We start from the raw sequence: 22507 nt of genomic DNA, 5'->3' as shown, positions 1-22507 counted from the left end.
CAGCCCGGGCCGGCGGAATGGCGGCCCCGAGGCGGCTGCGCTCCCGCGGGGCGCGGGGCTGGGGGCGAGCGGGGCGCGGGGAGTGTGAAGGGCGGGTTCGGCGGGGGTGCTTCGTGTGTGCCTGTGCCTGCGGGTGAGCTCTGTCACGGCGAGCCCGTGTGCCGGAGAGGCACAACTTGGCGGGTGCGGAGCGGTGAGCCCGGCGAGGCGCGGCGTGCGGGTGCGGAGAGGTGCATGGTGCGAGCGTGCGTGTGGGTGTGAGTGTGAGCGTGTGTGTAACTCACCGAGGGCGTGCGCTCGTCCGTGTGTGCTTGAGCCTGTGCGTGTATCTGTATCTGTATCTGCATCTGTACCGGTGTGGATGTGCGTGTGTGCGAGCGGTGCCAAGTGTGCGAGCGTGTGCGAGTGTGTGGATGCGCGCTTGTGCGTGTGCGATCGTGTGTGAGCGATCTCGAGTGTGTGTGAGCGACCTCGCGTGTGTGCGATCGTGTGTGTGACGGCTCCCGCCTGACTGACGCCGGCCGGGGCTGCTGCTGCCGCTGCCGCTGCCGCTGCGCCCTGGCCCCGCCGCCGCCGCCGCGCAGCTGCAGCCCCGCTCCCGCCCGCGGCGCGCCGAGACCCCAGCCCGCGCCCGTGGCAGGTAAGAGCCGGGGCTCCCGGCCGCGTCCCGGGAAGGGCGGAGGGGGGAAGCAGAGGGGACGGGAGACAGTGCCGTCGCTCCAAACTTCGCGCCGGGGCTGTCCCGCATCCTTCCCCGAGCGGTGCCGGGCGGCGGGCCGGTGGCGGGCGCGGCATCCCCCCGTGCGCCCGGCGGAGCAGCCGCGGCGGCGCCCCGGGCCGGTGTCCCCCCGGCTGGCGGCCCCGGCCCCGCTGCGCCGGGGCGGTGTGCGGGCGGGGGCTGGGGCCGCAGAGCAGCGAGATGAGACAGACCGACGCCAGGACGGCGAGCGAAAGGAGGAGCGCGGGGAAAAACATTTTTATGGATGGCTAAACGTTGACAAGTCTTCCCGCTGTCAGGATTTCTTTCTTTCTCGTTTAAGTAGGAGAAAAGAAAAGAAAAGAAACAACAGAGCCCCACATGACACGTTTGGAAATACTTTTCCTTTCAGAGGTTATTTTCTGTTCAAGAAATCCCGCTCCTGGACACGCTCCCGGGCAAAACGGAGCAGAATTGCTGGGATTCGGGTTTTTTATTCCAGCTACGAACTGTGACTCTGATTGGCCTCTTGTCTTTTGGCTCCGAAGTTAAAACGTTACACGTTTGTTGGTTAGCAAGTAACCAACATTTCCAAAAACAATAGCCCTCGATATGGCAAATTACAAATCACTGTAATTTTATCTCCGTGCCCAGGCAGCTCTAAGTGGGGAGACATTCGGAGTTCGGCTAATTGGTAACAATTGTTTGGTAACTTTGTGTTTTCCTAGTTTGATTTTATGGGTAAATTTATTTCATGCTAGCCAGGTCTGCTTTTAAAGAGGCATTAGTGGGAATAAAAATAAATGACACACACATGGACACGTGTGGACACACAGCACAGACACGCACGCCCGCTGTTAATTACTTGCATCTTATAAACTAGTGAAAGAAATATTTCAGCCTAGAATGGTCAACGATTTAGTGAAGGAGCTCTCCCTTGGCAGAAGAGGGAAATTATGTGCACGGCTTGGGAATGTATTCAAGTTTGCAGTGGTTTGGGAAGGGCATTGCAGATAACGCAAGTTTCAGTACTCCAGCATCTCTGACGTGTGGAAATGTGCCCCTCTATACGTGCAAGTATTTGTGTGGTAGGACTAATCTTCCCATCTTCGGGAGCATAAGATGAAGAAAGTGATACAAAATTCTTCTCCTCAGCAACAGTAGGACAAATGTCATCACTCAAACAAACCTCATCCGTTTTAATCCAGCCAGACAACTCCCTTCTTTCAGATTTGATAAGTACCAGTGTCTGGCTGGTTCATCTTTGCTTCTTGTTAGATTTTAAAGCAGACACTGGGGATGTTTGTGGTTTGTTTTTTGGTTTTTTAAATCCTGAGTTAATTTGACTTAGTAGCTAAAATAAACATGCCCAAAAATACATTTAAAGTCAGTTGTATCAAGAACGGTATCTTGTATTTACTGGGTTTAGCAGTAGTTCCCATTCCCGTTTGTCCTTTGTGATGGAATTAGAAACATTTTCTTCTTCACTTTATTACCTCGCACATAAGCTGATAAACAGTAATTCTGCAAAAGTGCCTGGAATAAGGGTCAAGTGTATTTTATCACAAATCCTTATCATATCCATATAATATATGCAAACCAGGAGATTTCCTGATGGATGCATTGAATCTGTGTCAGATTTGTAAACTGATACGAGGTGGAGAGAGCTTTTATTTACCTGCAGCAACTGAAACGAATATGCACAAAGCTGTCAACTGCACAACTTTGTGAAGAAGTTGGGAATTAGTATTTCACTAAAGAGTCATGCACACACATGCTAAGTACCTGCAGAAGGTGGGGATGTGGTGTAGAGGAACTCGGTAGCACCTCGGGTTTGAAAGCTACTCTCACAAAAATGGGCAGTAGTGCTCCATCTTCGCTTCAGTGGGTACAAGACGAGGCCCAGCTCACTAAAAGAGGAGTGTGGAAGTGTCAGTATAATGTATCATATAACATCTGTGCAGTTAATTCTCCTTTCTCTCCTTTTATTCTTTTACAGGCTTTCTGCGTCTCGTGTTTGAATTCTTAGCTATCTGCTGTTATCAGACGGGGAGATAGTGTGTCATGCAATTCTCTCTCCTGAGTGCTAAAGTGCTGTAATTTTGATGGCCAGGCTAATCTGTCGCTATAAAGTTTTATTTTTCCATTGTTAAATTCAAAGGACAATGACTACTAATTACAAGTGACCTTTAACCAAAACACTAGCTAGAGTTTATCACCAGGGCTGATACTGACTAACAGTAATTCCAGCATCAGCAGTACTGGGCACCCTGTTTCAAAGAAACTTAAAAGAGTAAGGGGAAACAAATATATATATATATATATGTGTGTGTATATATATATACATGCTCTGTAATTTGTCTGCTGCAAAAAATACAGTGATAGCCTAGAGAGATTCCATTTTCTGTGCAATATATACCCTTTACAAATAATAATTACAGGGCTGGGGAAGGAAAAAAAAAACCCCAAATAATGCATCATAAATATTTTAACTGAAAACAACACAGCAAAAATATACGTAGTAAAGGTTGTTCTGTTTAACTGCCTGGTTTCCTGATACAGGTGGGTATAAAGAACCATTAGTGTTACTGTGCATGAGCAGCAAGGGATAGTAATAACAACAACAATTTGAGGTAATCATCACGGTCCTATTACTGTCTTGGAGAACAGTTGTGAGAAGCACTAGACTTTGCAACAAAATTAATTTTTCAAAAATATCCCAAATTATTTCCCATCTTATATTTTGTCTGCAGTGTTTGAATGGTTAATGCTGTGGGAATTTTACAGGTGGAAAGGTGACTTAAAGAGACTTGGGCCCTGTGTATTTATTACAGCTGCTAAAAATCTGGCTTTTGCAGATGAGTGGATTTAATAGATTGCAGGATCAGAGCCCAGACAGAGATCCTGACTAATACATGTTTGCATTTTAATTAAAGCAGGTGAAATAGCAGGTGGATTGTTCTACAGGACCATTTGCAGGTTTCTGCACCTTAGACAGGTGTAAGGTTGAGCAGTTCTCTTTGAGGTTCATTTCCTCCAAACAAGGGCACAGCAAGGACATGGTGGCGGTGGACATGGAGTGAAGGAGACTTCCCAATTTATGCAGCCACTTCTGCTTTAAAAACCAAGAAAAAAACGGAAGAAGAAAATCTGATAATTGATCTCTGTTTTTCTGAGACAGCATTAAGATCGAAGTGTGTTTCTGATTGGGAGAAGCAAAGTATTATCTTTCACATCTTTCTATCCAGAACTTGTTTCCTTCCCACTCTGTTTTCCTTGTCAGTAGCATCACCATCCTCCCTCTGCCAAACTTAGCATCATCTTTGCCTCTTCTGATTCCTCACAGGTGGTGATACTTCCAGATATCTCTTGACAGTTTTTCTTCGTGTTACTTCTTACATTCCTCCTTCCTTTTGTTTGCAGCTGCCAAAGCGTTAGTCCACACTGTGGCAACCTTCCAGCTTGATACTGCAACCTCCCATTTCCCAACAAGCTCTCTTCTCCCACCTACATTCTGCTCCCAGGTGCAAAATCCTGCATCTTTTCCTTTTCTTCCTGAAACATCTCCCATTCTGGAGTCTCTCTATGTGCCTGGCCTTTGTATAGGTTTTGAAAATATTCCCCACATCTTGAGTTCCCCACAACTGTTGGTCTCAAGCTCACTGTCCATTAAAAGAGAGAAATGAGGAGGAAAAGAAATTAACAGACCCGTGGGTCATTAGATTTTGTTCTTCTTCAGGCTTCCTTTCACCCTCATTACCTGGCTACAATGGAAGCCAGATTGGCCACTTCTTGATAACGCTGGTTCTGTGTTTGCTCGGCCTGGTGGTGTGCTGGGTCACGCAGCCATGCTGTGCAGAACAGCAGGCAGGAGCTGGCGATGGAGGTGCCCTTTCCAGAAGGCCTTGTCTGCAAGCAGCAAAGCTCCACCTAATGAAGAATCCTTTATAATGTGAATAACCCTTCAGTTGAGGTCAATACATTTCAACAATGCCTAATCTTTTTTTATGTGTGTTTTCTTGCTTGCCTTCCCTTAAGAAAAAAAAACCACAAAACCAAACCAAAAAAAAAAAAACCTTTTTTTTTTTTTTTCTTTTAAGCATTCCTTTGCAGCATTCCTCATCAGACTCTGCTTTACAAAGCCATCCCTGTCAGGGTACCTGTGGGACAGATGCAGAAATCAAGGCACCTGAGGGAAGACTGTTTACCCTGAGGGCTGCGGCAGGAAGCGATCCCACACACTGCCCAGTAGGCACAAAACTGACCGGAGGCACAAGCAGTTCATGTGGCTTTTCAAAACTCTCTTATGGTTACTTGCTGGTCTTGCCTATCCAAACCTACTTGTCTCTGTCAAATTACTCTGGCCCTGCTGCCAAGGTGCAGTTTCTCACCCTGCAGCGTATGTGAGGTAGCTGATTTGTCTCTCTCTCATCATCAGATCTTGGATTACTTCACACAGGGCATGAAACCTTCACAGAGACATCTAGAGTAGAGAAACCAAAATCCATTGCTGTGGGAGGCTGCAGCCTGTGGCTCCCATGTCTGTCCTGCTGCATGGTCCTACAGAACCACCTCAGGCTTCTTGGTGGTGGCCTCCTTGGGAGCCTTGGGCTGTAGGGGCTGCATGGACCAGAGCTGAGTGTTAGGAGGGGAGAGGAAGGGCAGCAACAGCCATGAAGAGATGGAGTATTCCTTGGAATCCTGAGATGGATTTGAAGAAGAGTAAAATATTTCTTCTAAAGACTCAGGCCCTGATTTGTGCCTTCTGCTCAGTGTTTTCTGAAGCTGGTAGTTAACATGACATGCCATCTTCCATGCTAAAGAGAATCCAGCCTTTGGTTTTTTTTTGTTCCCAGGGCTCAAATGTAGGCATATGAAACCTGTTTAATCCCCTAAGAAGGTGTTCTGGTTTACAGAGAATCTGAGCACCCACATCTTCAGCTGAAGTCTCTGGGAATGGCCAGCTATCTCCTTTCCCCCACAGGAGGGAACTAGATAGGCAAGTTCTTGCTGCTTTTGTTCTTAGCTCTGTTATTGGGAAATAACTTCCACAGACAGTCCAAGCATATCCAGATATTTTTCACAGAAAATATCCTGGTCCCTTGACCAAGGCAATCTTGCCACTGAATCAGATCTTTACATGGATAAAGCACACTAATACTAGTGTTTACCTCTTCTCCACACAGTTATTTGCTGCAGTTCTCCAAGATGTAGGCCATGTGGATGCTCCACCCTTCCTCCCCCCTGCAGATTTTCACGAGCCACTGAGGGCTCAATTAGCACAGATTACTGCGGATGTTCATGCAGGAGAACCTATATGTCAATCTTATTGCATTAGCAATTTCCCACAGTGATGCACAATGGAGGCCTTTTAGGAAAAACAGATTTGAACGTGATATGGTTTGAACACAATGAAATGCTAATGCGATTCCGTGGACAACTGCTATTGTGATGTGTACAGAAAGTGTCTTGTGTGTGAAATCTATCCCCCCATGCAGTCGGCCAGGTTGTCTCACCTGCAGAGAAGGAGATGTGGCCAGCAGTACTGCCGCTTCCTCCCCAGGCCTGCTGCCAGTCAGAGGAGAAGCATTTCTGGAAGTTCTTCCTTTTGAGTTTTTTATCCAGGATCCATACAATGTATTGATCTGTATTTCACTTTCTAAGCTGTGAGATGCTAAGTCATCTGCAAAAGACGTCTGCTATGTGAACACCAGAACTGAGTAATGCTTCAGACAGGCCTCCCTGAGGTGGGATGTGCTACCATACAATGTGAGGACAACATTTGCTTTGTCCTTTTTCCCTATGTGCACTGTAAAGGCACAATCAAAAGCAAAAGCGTATTCTCTTCTGACAATTTAAGACACTAAATTTCCAGAAGAGGTTCCCATCAGACTAGAGTGCCACATCTTTGGTGAAGTAATTGTTCTTTAGATGTATCCTTATTCACAACATTCTTAACATCTAAATCTAAGCAAATCCTTTTCCTGAAATGAGTATTTGGGAATGACTCCAAGAATGCCAGTGATTGATAACAAGGATTACAGGATCCAGTTAGTGTGGCTGTAAACGTTAGATCAGCATGGAAGCTGAAGTTCTTTTCAAGTCCCCTTCTTCCTTTGTGAAGTGTTTGTTCTGGAGGCACTTGGCTTCATGCTTTGTATCAGAGACTAATCAACTTTTATTTTAAAAACAGGAATTCTATTTTTTGCATATTTCTAACCCTTCCATTTTTAGAAACACCAATGGGCTTTGCTGCAGTTTCTTTGGGAATGGTGGGTATGTGAAGAATGCGGGACTGACTGGCTGTAAAATGGGGATAGTGAGAGCCATGAGAAGACATTTTGGCTTCCTAGGGCAGGTTGATCCACCTCCTCATCACCTCAATGCTTCCTACCTTCTCCCACAGATACATCCTCAGAGCTCCTCCATTGCATGAGTGCTCCTTACCTTGCAGCTCTGCTGGAGGAAAGCAGTTGAGAGAGGGGTTCTTCCTCAGAAGTGCTGGTCTGAGTCTGAGCAGGGCAGCCTCAGGAAGGGGTAAGGCAGGGTCTGGGTGAATGGGTCTTCTTCCTGCCTGCAGGGAGCAGGGTGTGAAGCAGAGAAGAGGATGTGTCCCTGTGGGATTGCATCTTAGAAACTGTGGCGTGGCCCAGACAGGGAATACTGTGTGTTTCACTCTTTATAAACATCACAGTCACTGGTTTCCTTTAAAAATTAATACCAAGGAAGGAAGTGCAGTCGGAGAGAGATCATAGTGATAAATTGGTCCAGTTTAATATTTTTACATAGACTTTGGTTGTGATAATTTTTTGGGGTGCCTTCAGATATTGTGGGAGAATTTCAAAGGCAAAAATTGGTGGGAACATTCAGCCCTCTGGTTTGGGTTGCCATCCTCAGCAGCTGGATGCTGCTTTGCCCAGGGGTCAAAGCCAGTGTAGCCATGCTAGCCCAGTGCTACACCAGAAGAGAGGGACACTTTTATTTGGTTCTAGTAGGGGATGTAGGGTCATAAGGGCTCGTCTCAAAGGGTTTTCCAGTCTCTTCTTCCTCCCTGAGGCCAGCACAGTTATTCTTGAAGCAAGCTGTGTAAAATGCACTGGCAGACAGCAGCAACTGTCCCAACACTTATCTATCCTACTCTTATGCTCCCCCTGATTTTTCAAGTGGACATGAAAAATGGATTGCCCCTATCCTGTCTGTAGCAGACTTTGCACATGGGGGTATTGTTACCATTCCCATGCACCTCTCTTCTCCCCATCTTATGTCACACTGACGAAGCTTTGTTGAAACATCTGCCAATGTGCTCATCCACAGTCCCACAGCAGTCCCACAGCAGGAATTGCTTCCTAATCAGGCATCATGGGCATACCAAACATGACCTGGGTACTTAATTTTCTTTTGTGACAGAATTTATGCTTCTGAAATGCTTCTGTGGGTGTTTGTTTGTATGGAAGTGCACATAGCTATACTAAGGTGTGCAGCTTATATACTTGAATCTTTCCTCCTTTGTATCAAGAATGTGTTATTCCTGTCACGAGAAGATGCTGAGTAGATGAGGTAATACTTGAGTGGTTACACAAGCTCAGAAAAATTATGTGTGTGTGTGTGTGTTTGTTTGTTTGTTTGTTTGTTTTAAAACCCTTTTCCCTGCTGATGTGTAGAAGATCCCCATGGCGAGTGGCAGTGATTTGACTTGGGAGGTTCTTTGCCAGCCCTGAGTGTGTGCAGGCTGCTGCCAGCTGGGCACATTTGAAAACACACCAAGAATCATTTGATTTAAGAAAACTTGCATGCTTCTCTCTTTCATAGTAGGTAGAAATAACTGAATCAGTGCTAGGTAAAAATAACTAAGAGCATGTTTACTGCATTCCTCTTCACATTGATCAACTGAAACAATTTTCTCCCTTCCAGTTCTGTTGTGATTTAGTCGCTGAGTGTCAGACTTCCAGCTATAATTGTCTCACTGCTCTGTTTTCCAGCCACATGCATCTCCAAGAACTGCACAGCTTATGTCTAGACGACCCTCTGAGAAATCTCCCTCTGTGGCCTTACTTAGCTGTTGCAGTGACACTGAGACTGATGATGTCAGGCATTCTCGAGACAGATAGCCATGCCTCTCACCAGGCAAGTGCTGGAGTGGAGGCAGCACCTTGAAGCTTTATGCCAGAAGCCAGAAGTACATACACATCTGAACCCAGATGACCAGAAGTACATACACATCTGCCCACACCATACACATACAAAAATATGCTTTTGAAGGACATTGGACACTTTGCTTTACACAGTGGTGTCATAAGTCTGTTGTTGTTAGCATCCTTGAAAGTTTTCCTTTTTGACTTCTGTGGAAAGCTTAGAGTGATATTTAACAAGGACTGGTACAATTTCCCTGCTGTGTCTATGGGAGCGAAATTCCCTCAGCCTGAGGGAATGTGTGAAGCTATGTCAGGGGAGGTTTAGGTTGGATATCAGGAAAAGTTTCTTCACCCAGAGGGTGGTTGGGCACTGGAACAGGCTCCTCAGGGAAGTGGTCACAGCACCAAGCCTGAGAGAGTTCAAGAAGTGTTTGAACAACGCTCTAAGGCACATGGTGTGACTCTTGGGGTAGCCTGTGTGGGGCCAGGAGTTGGCTTTGATGACCCTAGTGTGTCCCTTTCAGCTCAGGATATTCTATGATTCTGTGATTCTATGACAACTGAATTAGAGGAAACTTCATCAGCATGTTGCACTGCACAGGAATTCTGCTGAGGTGTGATGTGAATCTTCCCTGACACAGTGGATCCCTTTTACATCAGGTAAAATCTAAACTTAATAAAATCTTTCCATAGTGGAGATGTCAGCATGTTTGCTCTAGACACAAAAGGAAGGCATGTTTAATTTCCATGAGCTCTGGAACCCCTCTTATTGACTTCATCAAGACCTGGCTCCAGTTAGGAAATCATAAACTCACAGTTATGATGGGCTTTCCTCTGCCCCTGGCGTGTCAGGCTCTTTAGTACCACAGTAAAGTTACTGAAGTGAAGCTCCTGGAGCAGCACATTTCTCCTGTTAACCTCAGGACTTACAGGTTATTTCTACACCAGAAGGTGAAAAATGGGCATAGGAAGAGGAAAATTATCCTAGTCTCTTCCACTTCATGCCCATTTTGTTGGCTCTTAGCCTTGCAGTCATTCAGACTTGAGGTGCCTCATCTCAGCATGAGCTGTATGCAGTGCCTGATTTTGCTGTTTGTTTTTTTGTTTTTTTTTTCCTAGATATTTACCTTTATGTAGAATGGTCCATGCTATGTACACACATATTTTTCTCAAATACAGATTTAGGGACTTGGGGATGAGTAGGTCAGATAAGGGTGTCAAAAATTTGGGCATGTTTACGTGGCCAAGAAAATTCTACTGAAAGACTGCTTCTATACTGATAAATGAAACATACCTTATACTGTTCTTGGCCTTGAGGTTTACTTCTGTGCAATGGTTGTCTCACCTTCCAAAACATGGTGGCTCTATGCTGACTTATTATTGGGAGTGACCCCTGTTCCCTCCTAACTCTTGAACTATGCACAAAAGTGGTTTGGGGGAGTGCTGCTGGAACAGACCAAAGCCATTCCAGATGCTGTGGTAATAACATGCTACAGGTAATAAAGTTCCTGTGCCCAGAGTTGTTTCCCACCACTATTGTGCCACAGCAATAGTAGACAACCCTGTGTTTAGGGAGAATGGAGCCAGTGAACTGGGCTGACATGTTTCCAGTCCCACCTTCTCCTGCAGGCCACAGAAAAAAAAAGGGTGGGTCCATGCTCATGTCCCATATGTTTACTACTTCTTCTCTAAATCAAGCTTCAGATCTTAGGCTGTACTCAGTGATGGAATAAGGATTTACAGCATGGAAGACTGACCCTGTTTGGTGTTGACCAGTCACTTAGCTGACAGATAGACAAAGCCTTCCTTGTAGTCCCAGAGGAGGGAATTGTATTAATGTATCCTGAATGATGCCTGACTCATCCTTATGATAGCACATCATATTGTCACTGAGGGAGATAGAGCTGACCAGACCAGAACTTCCATCATTGTATAATGGACATGTGCTGGGAATATGGATCAAAACTGTAACACTTCCCTCCCCACTGCTACTCTAAACTGCATTGAGCATCGAGAAACACAATGGATAATCAGCACAGAAAATACATCAAATGTGGGTTTGAAACATTCCAGTTGGATAGGCAAGTTGCCTGTTACCAAAGGCTTACGGCTTAAGCAACTGCTGTCCTGAAAGGCTGTTAAAATCAAATTGTGAATTGACATCTCTGTCTTTGCAGCCCTGGAGCAGAGTGGCTGCCTCGCTATTTCGCAATGGAGAATCTAAGCATAGCAACACAGGGCTTAGTCTGCTGAATAGTGTGCAGTATTGTGTAATTTAATAACATTAAACTAGGATGTTCTGATAATATTATTTGAAAGCTGTTTATTTAATATCATTTATATTTTACATGTCAGTTGAATTTGGGGAAAAAAGACTTTAGATGAAACTGGGGGGAGCATGGTAGGAAATTGTGCAATGTACTTATCTGAGACTACATCACATGGTCTGAAAAGCACGGCTTTTGCTTTTATACACATAGTCTTGGCGACTCTCCCACCAGCAACAATAGTGCTCAGACTCATACTGATGTCACTGTTGAGTTATTTAATTTGACTGAACGAGATTAATGTGTTTATTTAAACCTTAGTCAAAATGGAAAAGAAAATCTCGGGACAATACTTTTATGTGAACATGTATGTTTTCACATCTGATGATTGTAATGTTGCATTAACTTATCAGGAGCAGTTGTTTACACATGCCAGTGCCCAGGAGACCTCCTCAGATAAGAAGTGTGATCCATTTTCCCTCCCAGCATAGAGCAGAGACTTCTACACTGCTACTGGTCCGGTGGGCTTTCGTCCCAGGCTTTCCTTGCTTCCTGTTGCTGCTTTCAGGGTTGATCCACAGTGATCCCAGCATTGTTTTATTTTCTCATGTAAGGACGGGCTTTGGTGCTGCCAGGCAATGACAGCAGTATGATGGTGGATCCTCCACAGGTTCTCACCAGGGCAGTGAGGGACAGACACCTCCACTGCACAGGATGTCCGGATAGGCTGGTGCTGGGTTCTGCAGCCTGAACCTGCTCCTGTAAAGACTGGAGCCTGCCTGCCTAAATTTTATCCACATTATGTTTTACAAACAGATAGAGGGGGTTATTTCCTTTGATAAATCACTCTGATTTTCCTTCATTCTCACATATACCCTCTAAGTGTTTGGAATAGACTTTGGTTTTGTATAGAGGCATTAGTAACTATCCAGTTAAATACTCCAGGTCATTGGACTTTTACTAGTGCGGAGCAGGGAAAAAAATCTGGAATCTGAAGTTTCTTTTTGTGTGGTGGGACAGGCTTCCACAGTTCTATGGAATCGATTTTTGACTGTTGAAGGACATGAGCAAGGGGGTTTCTGCCGTGCTCTGTCAAGAGCCTCTCTTGTCAGTTGAGGACAAATGGACACACACATAGGTTGATAATGTAGAAATTGCATAAGCCAGAGATCAGTGCTCTGGTGGGTGCCTGAAGCACCTGCCTGAATGTGTACCTGTTCTTCTTTCCTGTTCTTTAGTTCCTCTGTGCATATTTTCATGGTGCTTGGGAAAATATGGTCTTGGGGAAGAGCAGCTGCTGTTACCAAAGAGTTGCTTTCATGTATTCTTCTCTGTGGCGCCAAGTGCTTCCATCCTCCTAGTGCAGTGGAAGGCTTTTGGGACTTTAAGCCCCTTCCCCTACCATTGCTTTTTTTGTGGAGGAAGGGAAAAAGCTTGTTATGTTTCCATGTATCTGCATTTCTCAGGGTGATGGACATCTCAAAGGGAAATGCAGTGGCATAGGGATGGGCATGAGAACAAAACAGAAGGGCTGGGAGAAAAACAGCTCTAGGCAGTCCTTGGTCCTCAGTAAACATCACAGACTGCCCAAGAGGCTGTGCTACCCTGGGCCATGTGTGTTCACACTGCAGCAGGCTCCAGAGCTCGTGGTGCCGAGGGTATCTGAGTATGCCAAAGAACCAGTCTTTGGGATTGGCCTCCTGTCTCACTGTGTTGTACCTGCTCCTGCACACGGCGTCCCCAGGTACCCTTTGAACTCTTACAAGACCTGTACATTTAAGGAAATTGCACAAAAATATGGTTTGTGAAGCTCTGACACTCCCTGTGCTGGGCAACATCTGTCTCCTCAGTGGCTGCACCTAAGTGGTGCTGAGGACTGTGAGCAGGCCTTTATTAGTGGGGCAAAAAGATCCACAAGGGTGGGCTGGGGCAGTCATGGAGCTGCTTTTCTAGAGGCATCCATTTGGAAGCTGCCCCCTCTCCTGTTTTAAGTGCCCTCTGTGTAGTTCAGACCTTTGGATTTGCTATGCACAGGGGGTCCATGAAATATATTTAAAGCAGTAAATAGCTTGACATACAAGGGCATTTTTTACTCAGAGTTCCAGCCAGTGGAAATATGTAATTTTCAGCTAAAATTAGACTGGCTCCAGCTATATGAAGAAAAAAAAAAAAAAAAAAAAAAAGGAAAAACCCTCAAGAACTAAACTCTTTCTGTTGGACTTTTCTTTTTCAGATGTAGCAACTCCTAGCAAAAAAAATGCAGGATCCATCCAGCACAAACTGTGTCCAAAAGTCTGTGATTTGGATCCAGAAAGCTGTGAACTGTTGAAGAGAGAGAAATAGACTGTATAGGCAAAAAAGGCTTTTCTCTTCCATGTAAGAAAATATAAATAAGTTTAGAGAATACTAGTAAATCTTTAAAAATACTTAAATGAAATCTAGGAGAAGTTTAAATTAATTTTGCAGTTAATATTTTACAACTCTTGACAGTACTGTGAGATTGGAGTGGCAGAGAACGAGTTGAAATCCCAACACTGTTCTGCTCATTGTTTACATAGAATTTGATATTACAGATTTATTTTCATGGAAGATGATTGAGCTGAACCTACAGCTACCAGCATATAAAAAAGAGGGTAAATTTTCTTTTGTACTAAAAATAATCTTAGTCCTGCAACCATTTTCCTGGTGCATTAAACTCTAAACACAAGTTGAAGTGACTGGATACTTTACAATTTCCATGGTCCAACTCTAAAATGAGTGGCGCGGATAGTGTGGAAGAGAGGCTTGAGCCCAAAATAAACATTAAAAACCAAACAGAAAACCACTGAAAATTAACTACACATTTTGAGTGATTTCTCTTTCAAAACATTTTATTGAAGGAACAATGGAAATAGTGTGCGAAGCCTAACCATGTATTGTGTTGCTGTTCCAGGCTTCATCAGTAGTTTCTGGATGTTTGGAAAGTTCTGAGACCCACCCTGTCGGACTACTTGTAACCAGTGCCTAAGACTACAAAGACGTACGTGTGAAAGAACTTCTCTTCCTTCTTCCACTGAAGGAAGTGTCCATCACAACACTGTGGAAACTCTGTGCAGGCCTTGCAAGGCAGAAGAACAGTTTGTGCTTCTGTTGACACTTGTGCGCAATCTCTGCTTCTTATGCACTCCAACACCCCTATCAGTTCCTTGTTCTCCTTCACCAGCCCCGCAGTGAAACGGCTGCTGGGCTGGAAACAAGGAGATGAAGAAGAAAAGTGGGCAGAAAAAGCTGTTGATTCCTTGGTGAAGAAATTAAAGAAGAAAAAAGGAGCCATGGAAGAACTGGAGAGGGCTCTGAGCTGCCCGGGTCAGCCCAGTAAATGTGTCACAATCCCACGTTCCTTGGATGGGCGGCTGCAGGTGTCTCACCGCAAGGGGCTTCCCCACGTCATATATTGCAGAGTGTGGCGCTGGCCTGACTTACAATCTCACCATGAGTTGAAACCACTGGAATGTTGTGAGTTCCCTTTTGGCTCGAAACAGAAAGAAGTGTGCATCAACCCCTACCATTACCGGCGGGTGGAAACCCCAGGTAATTATGTCATCTGCAAATGATTCGCATCTCTGTGTTAGCTCTTGCTCCGGCAGGTCTAATCTTGGTGCATCCTACAGCAGTGCTCTGAAATGTGAAAAGGCAGGCTCCATCTGATGGAAGGATCTTGGGTCTTGCCCTGCCTGCTGCTATCACAGCTCTGGCAGCCAGGACTAGGGAGGGAGTAAGGAGCCCCTTTCCCGTTGGGGTCTGAGTCCTGTCGGACCCCTGAGGGCACCCGGATCTTGTCCAAGGTGCTGAAAGCAGCTTCCTCTCCATGGACGTGGGTGCTGAATCCTCGCTGTCTGAACTGGTGGCCATTTGCATGAAGTCTGAGCACCAGCCTGGCCTCACCAACGTGGTGAGATTTATGTCTCATTGAAGTCCAACAGTTGACTCATTAAGCCCCAGGAAACACTAGCTTTCTCTTTAAAGATAAGAATTGCAGTAAAATGGCATATTTTGCAATGAATAGGAAACCAGGTCAGTTGATTCTTCCTAAAATACCTGGTGGCCTGCCTTAAGTGGGATTTACTTACCTAAATGGAGAGTTTATGTGAAATAAATCCACCAGGTTCCCATAAAAATTTGAAATTTTCTACTGATAATCCTCTTTGAACTTCACTAAAAGTGAAAAGTAATTTAATTGGGCTTTATGTCAATGAAACAGCTGTTAAAAAATTGTAGTGTTCAGTGTTGACTTCTATAGGGATCTTGGAAAGCAGGGCTGGCAAAGGTCTTGAGCAGTCATCCTGTTTTCCTCTGTCCAGACTCCCAAACCAAACCAAATTACCAGGTACGTTCCTGACAGATATTTTCCTAATGAGCTCTAAAAATCCCATGTGATAAAGGCTCTACAACCTCCCCAGGCAAGTGAAGCTATTGCTTTGCTATCCTTACAGTTCAAAATGATTTCTAATGTCTAACCTAGCTCTCCCTTACTGCCAAAAATCACGGTAATTTAATTTACTAATGGATACAGTTGGTAAGTGTATACTTTTTATTCTGAGATTACTCCTTGTCTGGCATGAACTTTACTCTGAGGTGACATTAGGATCAGATAAGTGAACTGTGGGATGTTTCTTTTCACACAGATGAAATAAGGGAAAGACATTTGTTAACATTTGTTAAACACCAGGGGCTGCTTCCTCTTCTGATAATCCTCCCAGTGCAGCAGAGCTGTCACTGTGAAGTCATATCCAATCTGCTGTAAACATTGCCAAAACTTTTATATTTTACAGCTACACTGATGGGTGCTTGTTGTCAACAGTTTTCAGGGGAAAGAGCTAATCCCATGCCTTGCTAAAGTAAACTCTTCAATAATTTAAGAAAAGATGCTCATAAAATATCCCATCTTTTGTTTATTGGACTTCTTTATTTGCAGGCTGCAGTCTTTAGTGTCTCTTAATTTCTTCTGGTGCAACTTCAGTGCGGTTAATTGAGTCTCCTCAGTGCAGTAGCTGACAGCATTGAACGATGCTGACTTCAACCCTGGTTTTCTCATCTGTTCAGTGCCAGCTAACAAATACTGCTAATGGAATGGTCCAGCAGCGGCTAAATGGCTGTCAAAGCCTGTGGTTCTGATCCTGAAACTCAGAAGCTTTCAGCTGTGAACATGTCTCTTGTTTGTCTGTGCAGACTGGCAGTATCCGTGCTAGTAAGGTAGAAGGTGACAAGGTGCAGGTCTGGGTACTGCTGAATTGGTAACACAATCCCGGGAACAGCTTTCACCCCTGTGGACTTGTGTGGACTAGCAGCTCTCAGAGTGCAGGGGTTAGCCCACAGGAGGGACTTTGGGCACGTTGGACTTGGCCACCTTGTTTTGGAGGTGAAAGTGAGTGCAACTGTGAGGACACAAACTGTGTTTGTGCTGTGCCAGATCTCCAAGGACGCAGAAATTGTTCTCAGGCTGTTGTATTCACTCCTACAACTCTGCTTACAGGGACAACTCAGAAGCTGAAGCTCACAGCTATAGAATGTTTGTATCATATAGCAAAGAGTGCAACCCACTCAGGTGTTCTGGGGCAGCAGCAGGAGAGAGAACTTGCACCACTGCAAGTGGTGCAATGCCGCTCCAGTTAGAAAGCAGTGCTGCAAGGTGTTGGCAAGGCAAGGAAACAAATGAGCTTCATGAGAAAGTGGCAGCAGTGAGATCACCACAGAAAAGGCTGGGAGTGGTTGATTTAGGTGCTGGTCTGTTTAAACAACAGTTCTCTTTAAACTGCAGGAAATCTGCATCTTGGCTGTTGGTGGTCTTGGGCTTATATGAGATTCTCCGAGTTTCATTCTCTGGAGCCAAAGAATCTCCCATTGATTAAGTCAATGCTGTATTTTTTATAATCCACCTACCAGTATTATTTTCATACAAATGTCCACCCTTTTGGAGATCATTTTCCATCACTGCAGTCTTTCTTGCTGAATCAACCACTCCACGACCAGATCCATGAACTTTAATCCAGAACGAATGAGTTGTGTCAAAGATGGGAGGGCCTCATCCTTTCTTTGACAGCCTGGCAAATCCCTAGACCTCTGTTACTAGAGAACAGCTTTGAAATCTGGTCAGAGATTTAGGGATTTCATTACCTCTTCTCCGTCCTCAGGCTGCCCAGTCCCATTTTAGGTTCTGCTACTGAAACTGCGCAGATGACACATGGCTTTTATTGCTGCTACAACTTCTCAGGTCTGCTGAATAGCAGGTGCCACTTAGAAAAAAAAGCAAAAAATATTTCCTCTATGTGTGCAACACCTCACTGCAGAGATGAGTTAGGCCACCTAATCTGAAGGAGGTAGGTATGTTGGTTATGCTCTGCTTCCCCCTTCATTGTTGCCTTCAAAGAGCTTCTCAGAAGTCTGGTTTGTTGTCAACAGAAGCTGCCTAAACATGTACCCTATTGTTCTTTATAAGAGATCATTCATATGTAAGTATTGCAAATTTGAGGGTGCACCATTGCTGTAGACAGGAGAATTTTTGACTTAGACTAACTGACTGCTTTCATGAAGGCTGAGTGGGACTAATATGTGACAGCCTCCCAGGTGGAAGACCACCTGATGGCTTCACTGTTGGCCATGTGTTTGGGAGTAGTCATGGGCACAGAGAAGAGATGGATATCACTGAAGAGCGGTCTCCAAAAGTAGTAAACTATGCAGAGATGGATTAATGTGTGAGAAATCGCAGTGTGGATGTTGTACCTGAAATTAAAATGAGGTAGATAAGTTTCCTTGATAGCATCTGAAGTCACAGGCACAGCCAGGTTCCCATCAAGAACTGTTGATGCTAAAGGGAGTGGGAGAAAGGTATGAAAAGCAGTAGCAGGACTTAGGACATGACCATATTTGTCTTTAGTTGAGCAAAGATCATCAACACTTCAGCATGCAAAGAAGGAAGGATCCACCTCTGGCTCTTGGTGGACAGTAGCAGGTAGAAGAAAAGGACCCCAAAGAGTGGAGAAAATGTGGGTAATTTATGAGGACAAACAGGTCCCAAAACACTCAGTTACTCAGTTTTATGCCTCTGGTCACATTTCCTTCAGAGTGGTTGAGCCCTGGAGAGTGACATGTTACCAAAAGAACAAGGAGAACGAGGCCCTGGGGGATATTCTTACCCACAAACAAGAACATCTCGGAATGCTTCCCCACCACAGAGGCTTTAGTCCTCTAGGCAGTCACAGAACAGTCAGTGGAAAGAGTGAGTGAGGTGGCAAAAAACTGTTCAACAGAGCAGAAATTAAGAGTGCCATGGTCAGAGCTGGGAAGGAGTTGAAGGCTTGAAAATTCTTCCTGCTGACTCACTCAAGGCAAATCAAAGGCTTTCCCTGGCAAGTGCTGTTCACACATCCAGATTCTCAGCTTTCATTTAGAGAAGGAGTTGAGTTCTCACAGGGCTGAAGGCAGCAGCTCCCTCAGCTGTGGTACCCAGTGAGGTGTCAGCCTCTCAACACTGCAGGACATTGCTGCACACAGCTGCCCCTTGCTCAGCACCTCTGCTGGGTGCAAAGGGATCATCAGCTCCTCATTTTTGAAGCCAGTCAGAGCTGGCTGATCAGCAGCAGACCTGACAAACATCATAACCGTTTCATGGAGCTGCTGTGGAAAACTTCAGAAGCAGCAAAGGAAAACTCCAGAAGCAGCAACAGCTCACAGCCTGGAGCTGTTCACAGGAGCAAGGGATGGGAGGAATACAGCTCACCAAAACCATATCTGCAGTGATGGTACCGGTCTTGTCCCAGTACATAGCAGTAAAATATTTTATTCCTCTCCACTGACTGTGAAGAGATCCACAGGGGACTGGGCAGTGCATGCCAGATGTGAATACTTGTATTCCTATATATTGCCTGTATGAGTACTCCTTGGATGTTTAAAGCTAAAAGAACAGTAAAGAAGCAGAAATACCTTTCTCTACCAAACAACTTAAGAAAGTGGCAGCAGATTGTTCATGCCAAAAATAGGGGCATATGAGGGGCAGAAGGAAAGAAAGTAGTCTCCAGAGTACCAATCCTTGTCCTGGCCAGAGGCTAATTAGCAATGCATTGTGCCAGAGAACCATGTATGTGTGGTGCCTTAACAGGTATCCCAGTGCCTATATTCCTGGGCAGGTGAGAAGATAACTTCTGCAGTGAACTCCTTGCCATCAGTCCAATCTTTTGCATAATGTTAGGGCTCAGTTCTTCAGGTCATGGGTGACTAGCAAATTCCCAGTGGTATATTCCAGTGGGTGGGCAGAAAAGTTGTTTAACCCTGCCTCTACTGCAGCATGGTGCTACATTGAGCAAGAAGCTGTAAACCCATTGTTAGCACCAGGCACTGTAAACTCCCCAGCTCTCTGAGCAACTGATGTGCATTCCAAGAAGAGTTCCGGCAGCCTCTTCTCATGCACATGTTTTGCATTATCTATACATTATTTGCTTTATTCAATAGCAATTATTCCACTCTTTCATTAAGCTGGATAAATGAGAGTTTGCTGTAATTAAAAGTTGTTAGCTAACCTACCCCAAAATAATTTGCCTTACCTAGACAGCCTTTTGGCCCAAGCAATATGTTAAAACATGTTCAAACTGTATATTCCCATCAACATTTGAAAACAAGAGCATACATTGCTATTTGTTTCCATAAACTAGTAAGGATAGACTGGAAGATGATGTGCAGCTGGGTTTTAGCCAGAGGAACTCTCGATACTAGGTCAGTCAGTACAAGCCTGCTGAATTGTCTCTAATGCTGGGACAATTCATCCTTCTCACAATAACTCAAATTGCCTCCTTATCTTCTTTGGTGGCTTTTAGATCTGCATGATACCAACTGGGAATTCATTCCCCCTACCTGTACTGAAAGCCTTAACTAAGATAATTAGGAACTATGTGAGCTAGTAAATAATAGAGAAATTTTGGGGTATGGGAATCACCCATTGTAGGGGCTGCTCTCCCCACTAAGGACTATGAAAGACACAGTTAAAGCCTCAGGTTGAATTCTCATATTCAAAATTATTCAGCAAGCCTCCTTGTGTTCCAGTCTAGGGACTGCATCTTCATAGGTATCTCACTAGTCAGGATTTTCAAAATGTTTTGAGTCTTAATGCTACTCTTGCTTCTCATGTGTCAGAATCCAGAGTAATTTGGATCAGCTCTGGGTTTCTCAAAGGGACAATGCTGTTAACAGCGCTGACAGTGTGAGATAAAAGTGAAGAGAGTTTGTGAAAGGGCAGTATCTTCTAGACTAATTTTTAAATGGGTTAATTTGGATTTCAGTTTTCTGGCCTGCATTTTTCATGTCTTAAATATGAACCACTGACATTTGCCTTCTTATGCGAGATCTTTTCTAACTATATTGCAGGACCTAAATTGATATTGTTGCAATGTTTGAATTGCCATTTACATTTCCTTTCAAAGATCCCACTGTCTGTCTGACAGCATTTTCAAGTACCTCACAACATTTCAGATCTGGTGTCTGGCTTCAGGGCTGTACTTCTTTTTTCCTATCTGTAACACACTGGTAGTAAAATATGCAGTGTATTGTAGAGCACTATTAATTGGTATTAAACTTGGCTGTGAATTTGACACATCCTGGTGACAATATTTAGAAAACTTCTGATGTGTTCAGTTTTTGAAGAAGGGAGGAACAGATAATTTTGAAAGGCAGAGACGTACCACCTGAATTTCTGCATGCCATATTTGTGAATTTTATGGTACCTTTCTCAAGTCAAGATTCCTTATTTTGCATGTGCAACTGCTGTAACTGGCTGCAGATCTGGAGAAAAATGTCCAAGAATTCAGCTTTTGAATCTTGGGTTTGGACAAGTTTGTTACTCTTCAATGACTTGTATACAGACAGCAACATTTGAGCAGCATGGAATATGCCTCTTTTTAACTTACAACAAGATATACTTTCAAGAACACAGCTTTAACCATTTTTTTCTGTTGTTTTTGTTTTCAGTGCTACCTCCTGTACTCGTTCCAAGACACAGCGAATTTAACCCTCACCTCAGCCTCCTTGCCAAGTTCCGAAACACTTCTCTGCACAGCGAGCCACTGATGCCACACAATGCCACTTATCCGGATTCTTTCCAGCATCCTCCATGCACCCCTTTCCCATCATCCCCCAGCCACATGTTCTCCCAGTCACCTAACAGCATCAGCTACCCCAACTCACCAGAAAGCTCTTCTGGACCAGGAAGTCCCTATCAGCTCACGGGTAAGAATGAGCTTTGGGACACCCTGACTGAGGCATTTGAGGTCAGGTGACAAATCTGTGCTCCCCCCAGACTGTAGCTGCAGATTAAACTGTTGGATAGAATAGACTTGGAATGTGATTTCTTGTGACTGTCTCCTGTATATTGTATCTCAGTCCTTCTGACAGATGCTCTGGAGATTGAGAACTGTAGTCATCCTGCTCCTAGAAGTGCCTGGGTGAGATGTCATGATTACTCTGGGGAAAAATTGAGGAGACAAGCAGGTGTGGCAGGCCACCTTCTATCCAAAGCTGCCCATCCAAGCTTCTGGTGCAATTCATGGAAAAGAGCACTTGCAAGACCTAAGTTAGGGACCTAGGATGGTCAGGGTAGGAACCTCTAGAAACTCCATCAAGGAGACAGGATAAAATGAGGAAACTGGTGTGCAGAAATTTTTTTAAGTTTATGGCAATCCGACTGACTGTATACATTTCAGAAAGTTAAGGTGTTTAACAATCTGGCCCAACACTTGGGGAAGTCACCAGGCAAGTTCCTGTGACTTTGGAACATGTTCCACAGTTCTGAGATTAGCAGGCTTATGTCACTCAGATTGTTTGTGTTGTGAACTCCTCACTTAGTTCAGCTCTAATTACCTGAAAATTTAACTGTGCTTTTGCTGTTAATGCAACACAGCTAAGAGCTAGTTTTAATATCAAAACATGGTTCAGATTCACTTCAGCACTTTAACTTTCAAATAGTTTCAGTTATGTCAGCTTTTTCACAAAGATGAATTCAGGTCAGAATCTTGTAATTTAAGATTTTAGTGTCTCAACTATGAACCATTTAAATTCAGGTCTTTAATGATATGCCTATTTCATTTTAAGTGCAAGAAAGATGTTTATTTTACAAGGTTTTTGTAGCATTTGAACTTCCTTTTAAGTTTAATACTTTCAACACAGTGTGATGTTTTCCCTTCCCTCTTCATTCATTGAATGTGCCTTCATTCATTTCTTCTCTAGATCTGTATTTCTGATTAAATCATATTTAGCAACACTGAAACATTTCATCAAGTAGCAAGACTTGTTTGTCTTCTCCAATATTTTTCTTTCACCTGTGTGTAACTAAGCTGGATTCAGTGGAGCTGGTCCTGACAGGTAAATCAGGCCCATTCCAGCTGTGTAAT

At 44.4% G+C, this 22507-nt stretch overlaps 1 protein-coding gene across 1 annotated transcript in view; it reads left to right on the top strand.

The window, feature by feature from the left end:
- The first annotated feature begins 541 nt into the window (after positions 1 to 541).
- SMAD9 (SMAD family member 9) overlaps positions 542 to 22507 on the top strand; it is a 35943-nt gene continuing 13977 nt past the window's right edge. The window contains exons 1-3 of the mRNA XM_041467089.1: positions 542 to 640; positions 14029 to 14666; positions 21090 to 21347. Of these exons, the coding sequence (XP_041323023.1) occupies positions 14255 to 14666; positions 21090 to 21347 (670 nt within the window). The 5' untranslated portion in view covers positions 542 to 640; positions 14029 to 14254. The remainder of the gene's footprint in view (positions 641 to 14028; positions 14667 to 21089; positions 21348 to 22507) is intronic.

The sequence above is a fragment of the Pyrgilauda ruficollis genome, unplaced genomic scaffold (assembly GCF_017590135.1).
Source record: "Pyrgilauda ruficollis isolate IOZ18807 unplaced genomic scaffold, ASM1759013v1 scaffold20, whole genome shotgun sequence".
NCBI lineage: Eukaryota > Metazoa > Chordata > Aves > Passeriformes > Passeridae > Pyrgilauda > Pyrgilauda ruficollis.
The sequence above is the reverse complement of the archived record's forward strand: the minus strand, read 5'-3'. Positions and strand labels throughout refer to the sequence as shown.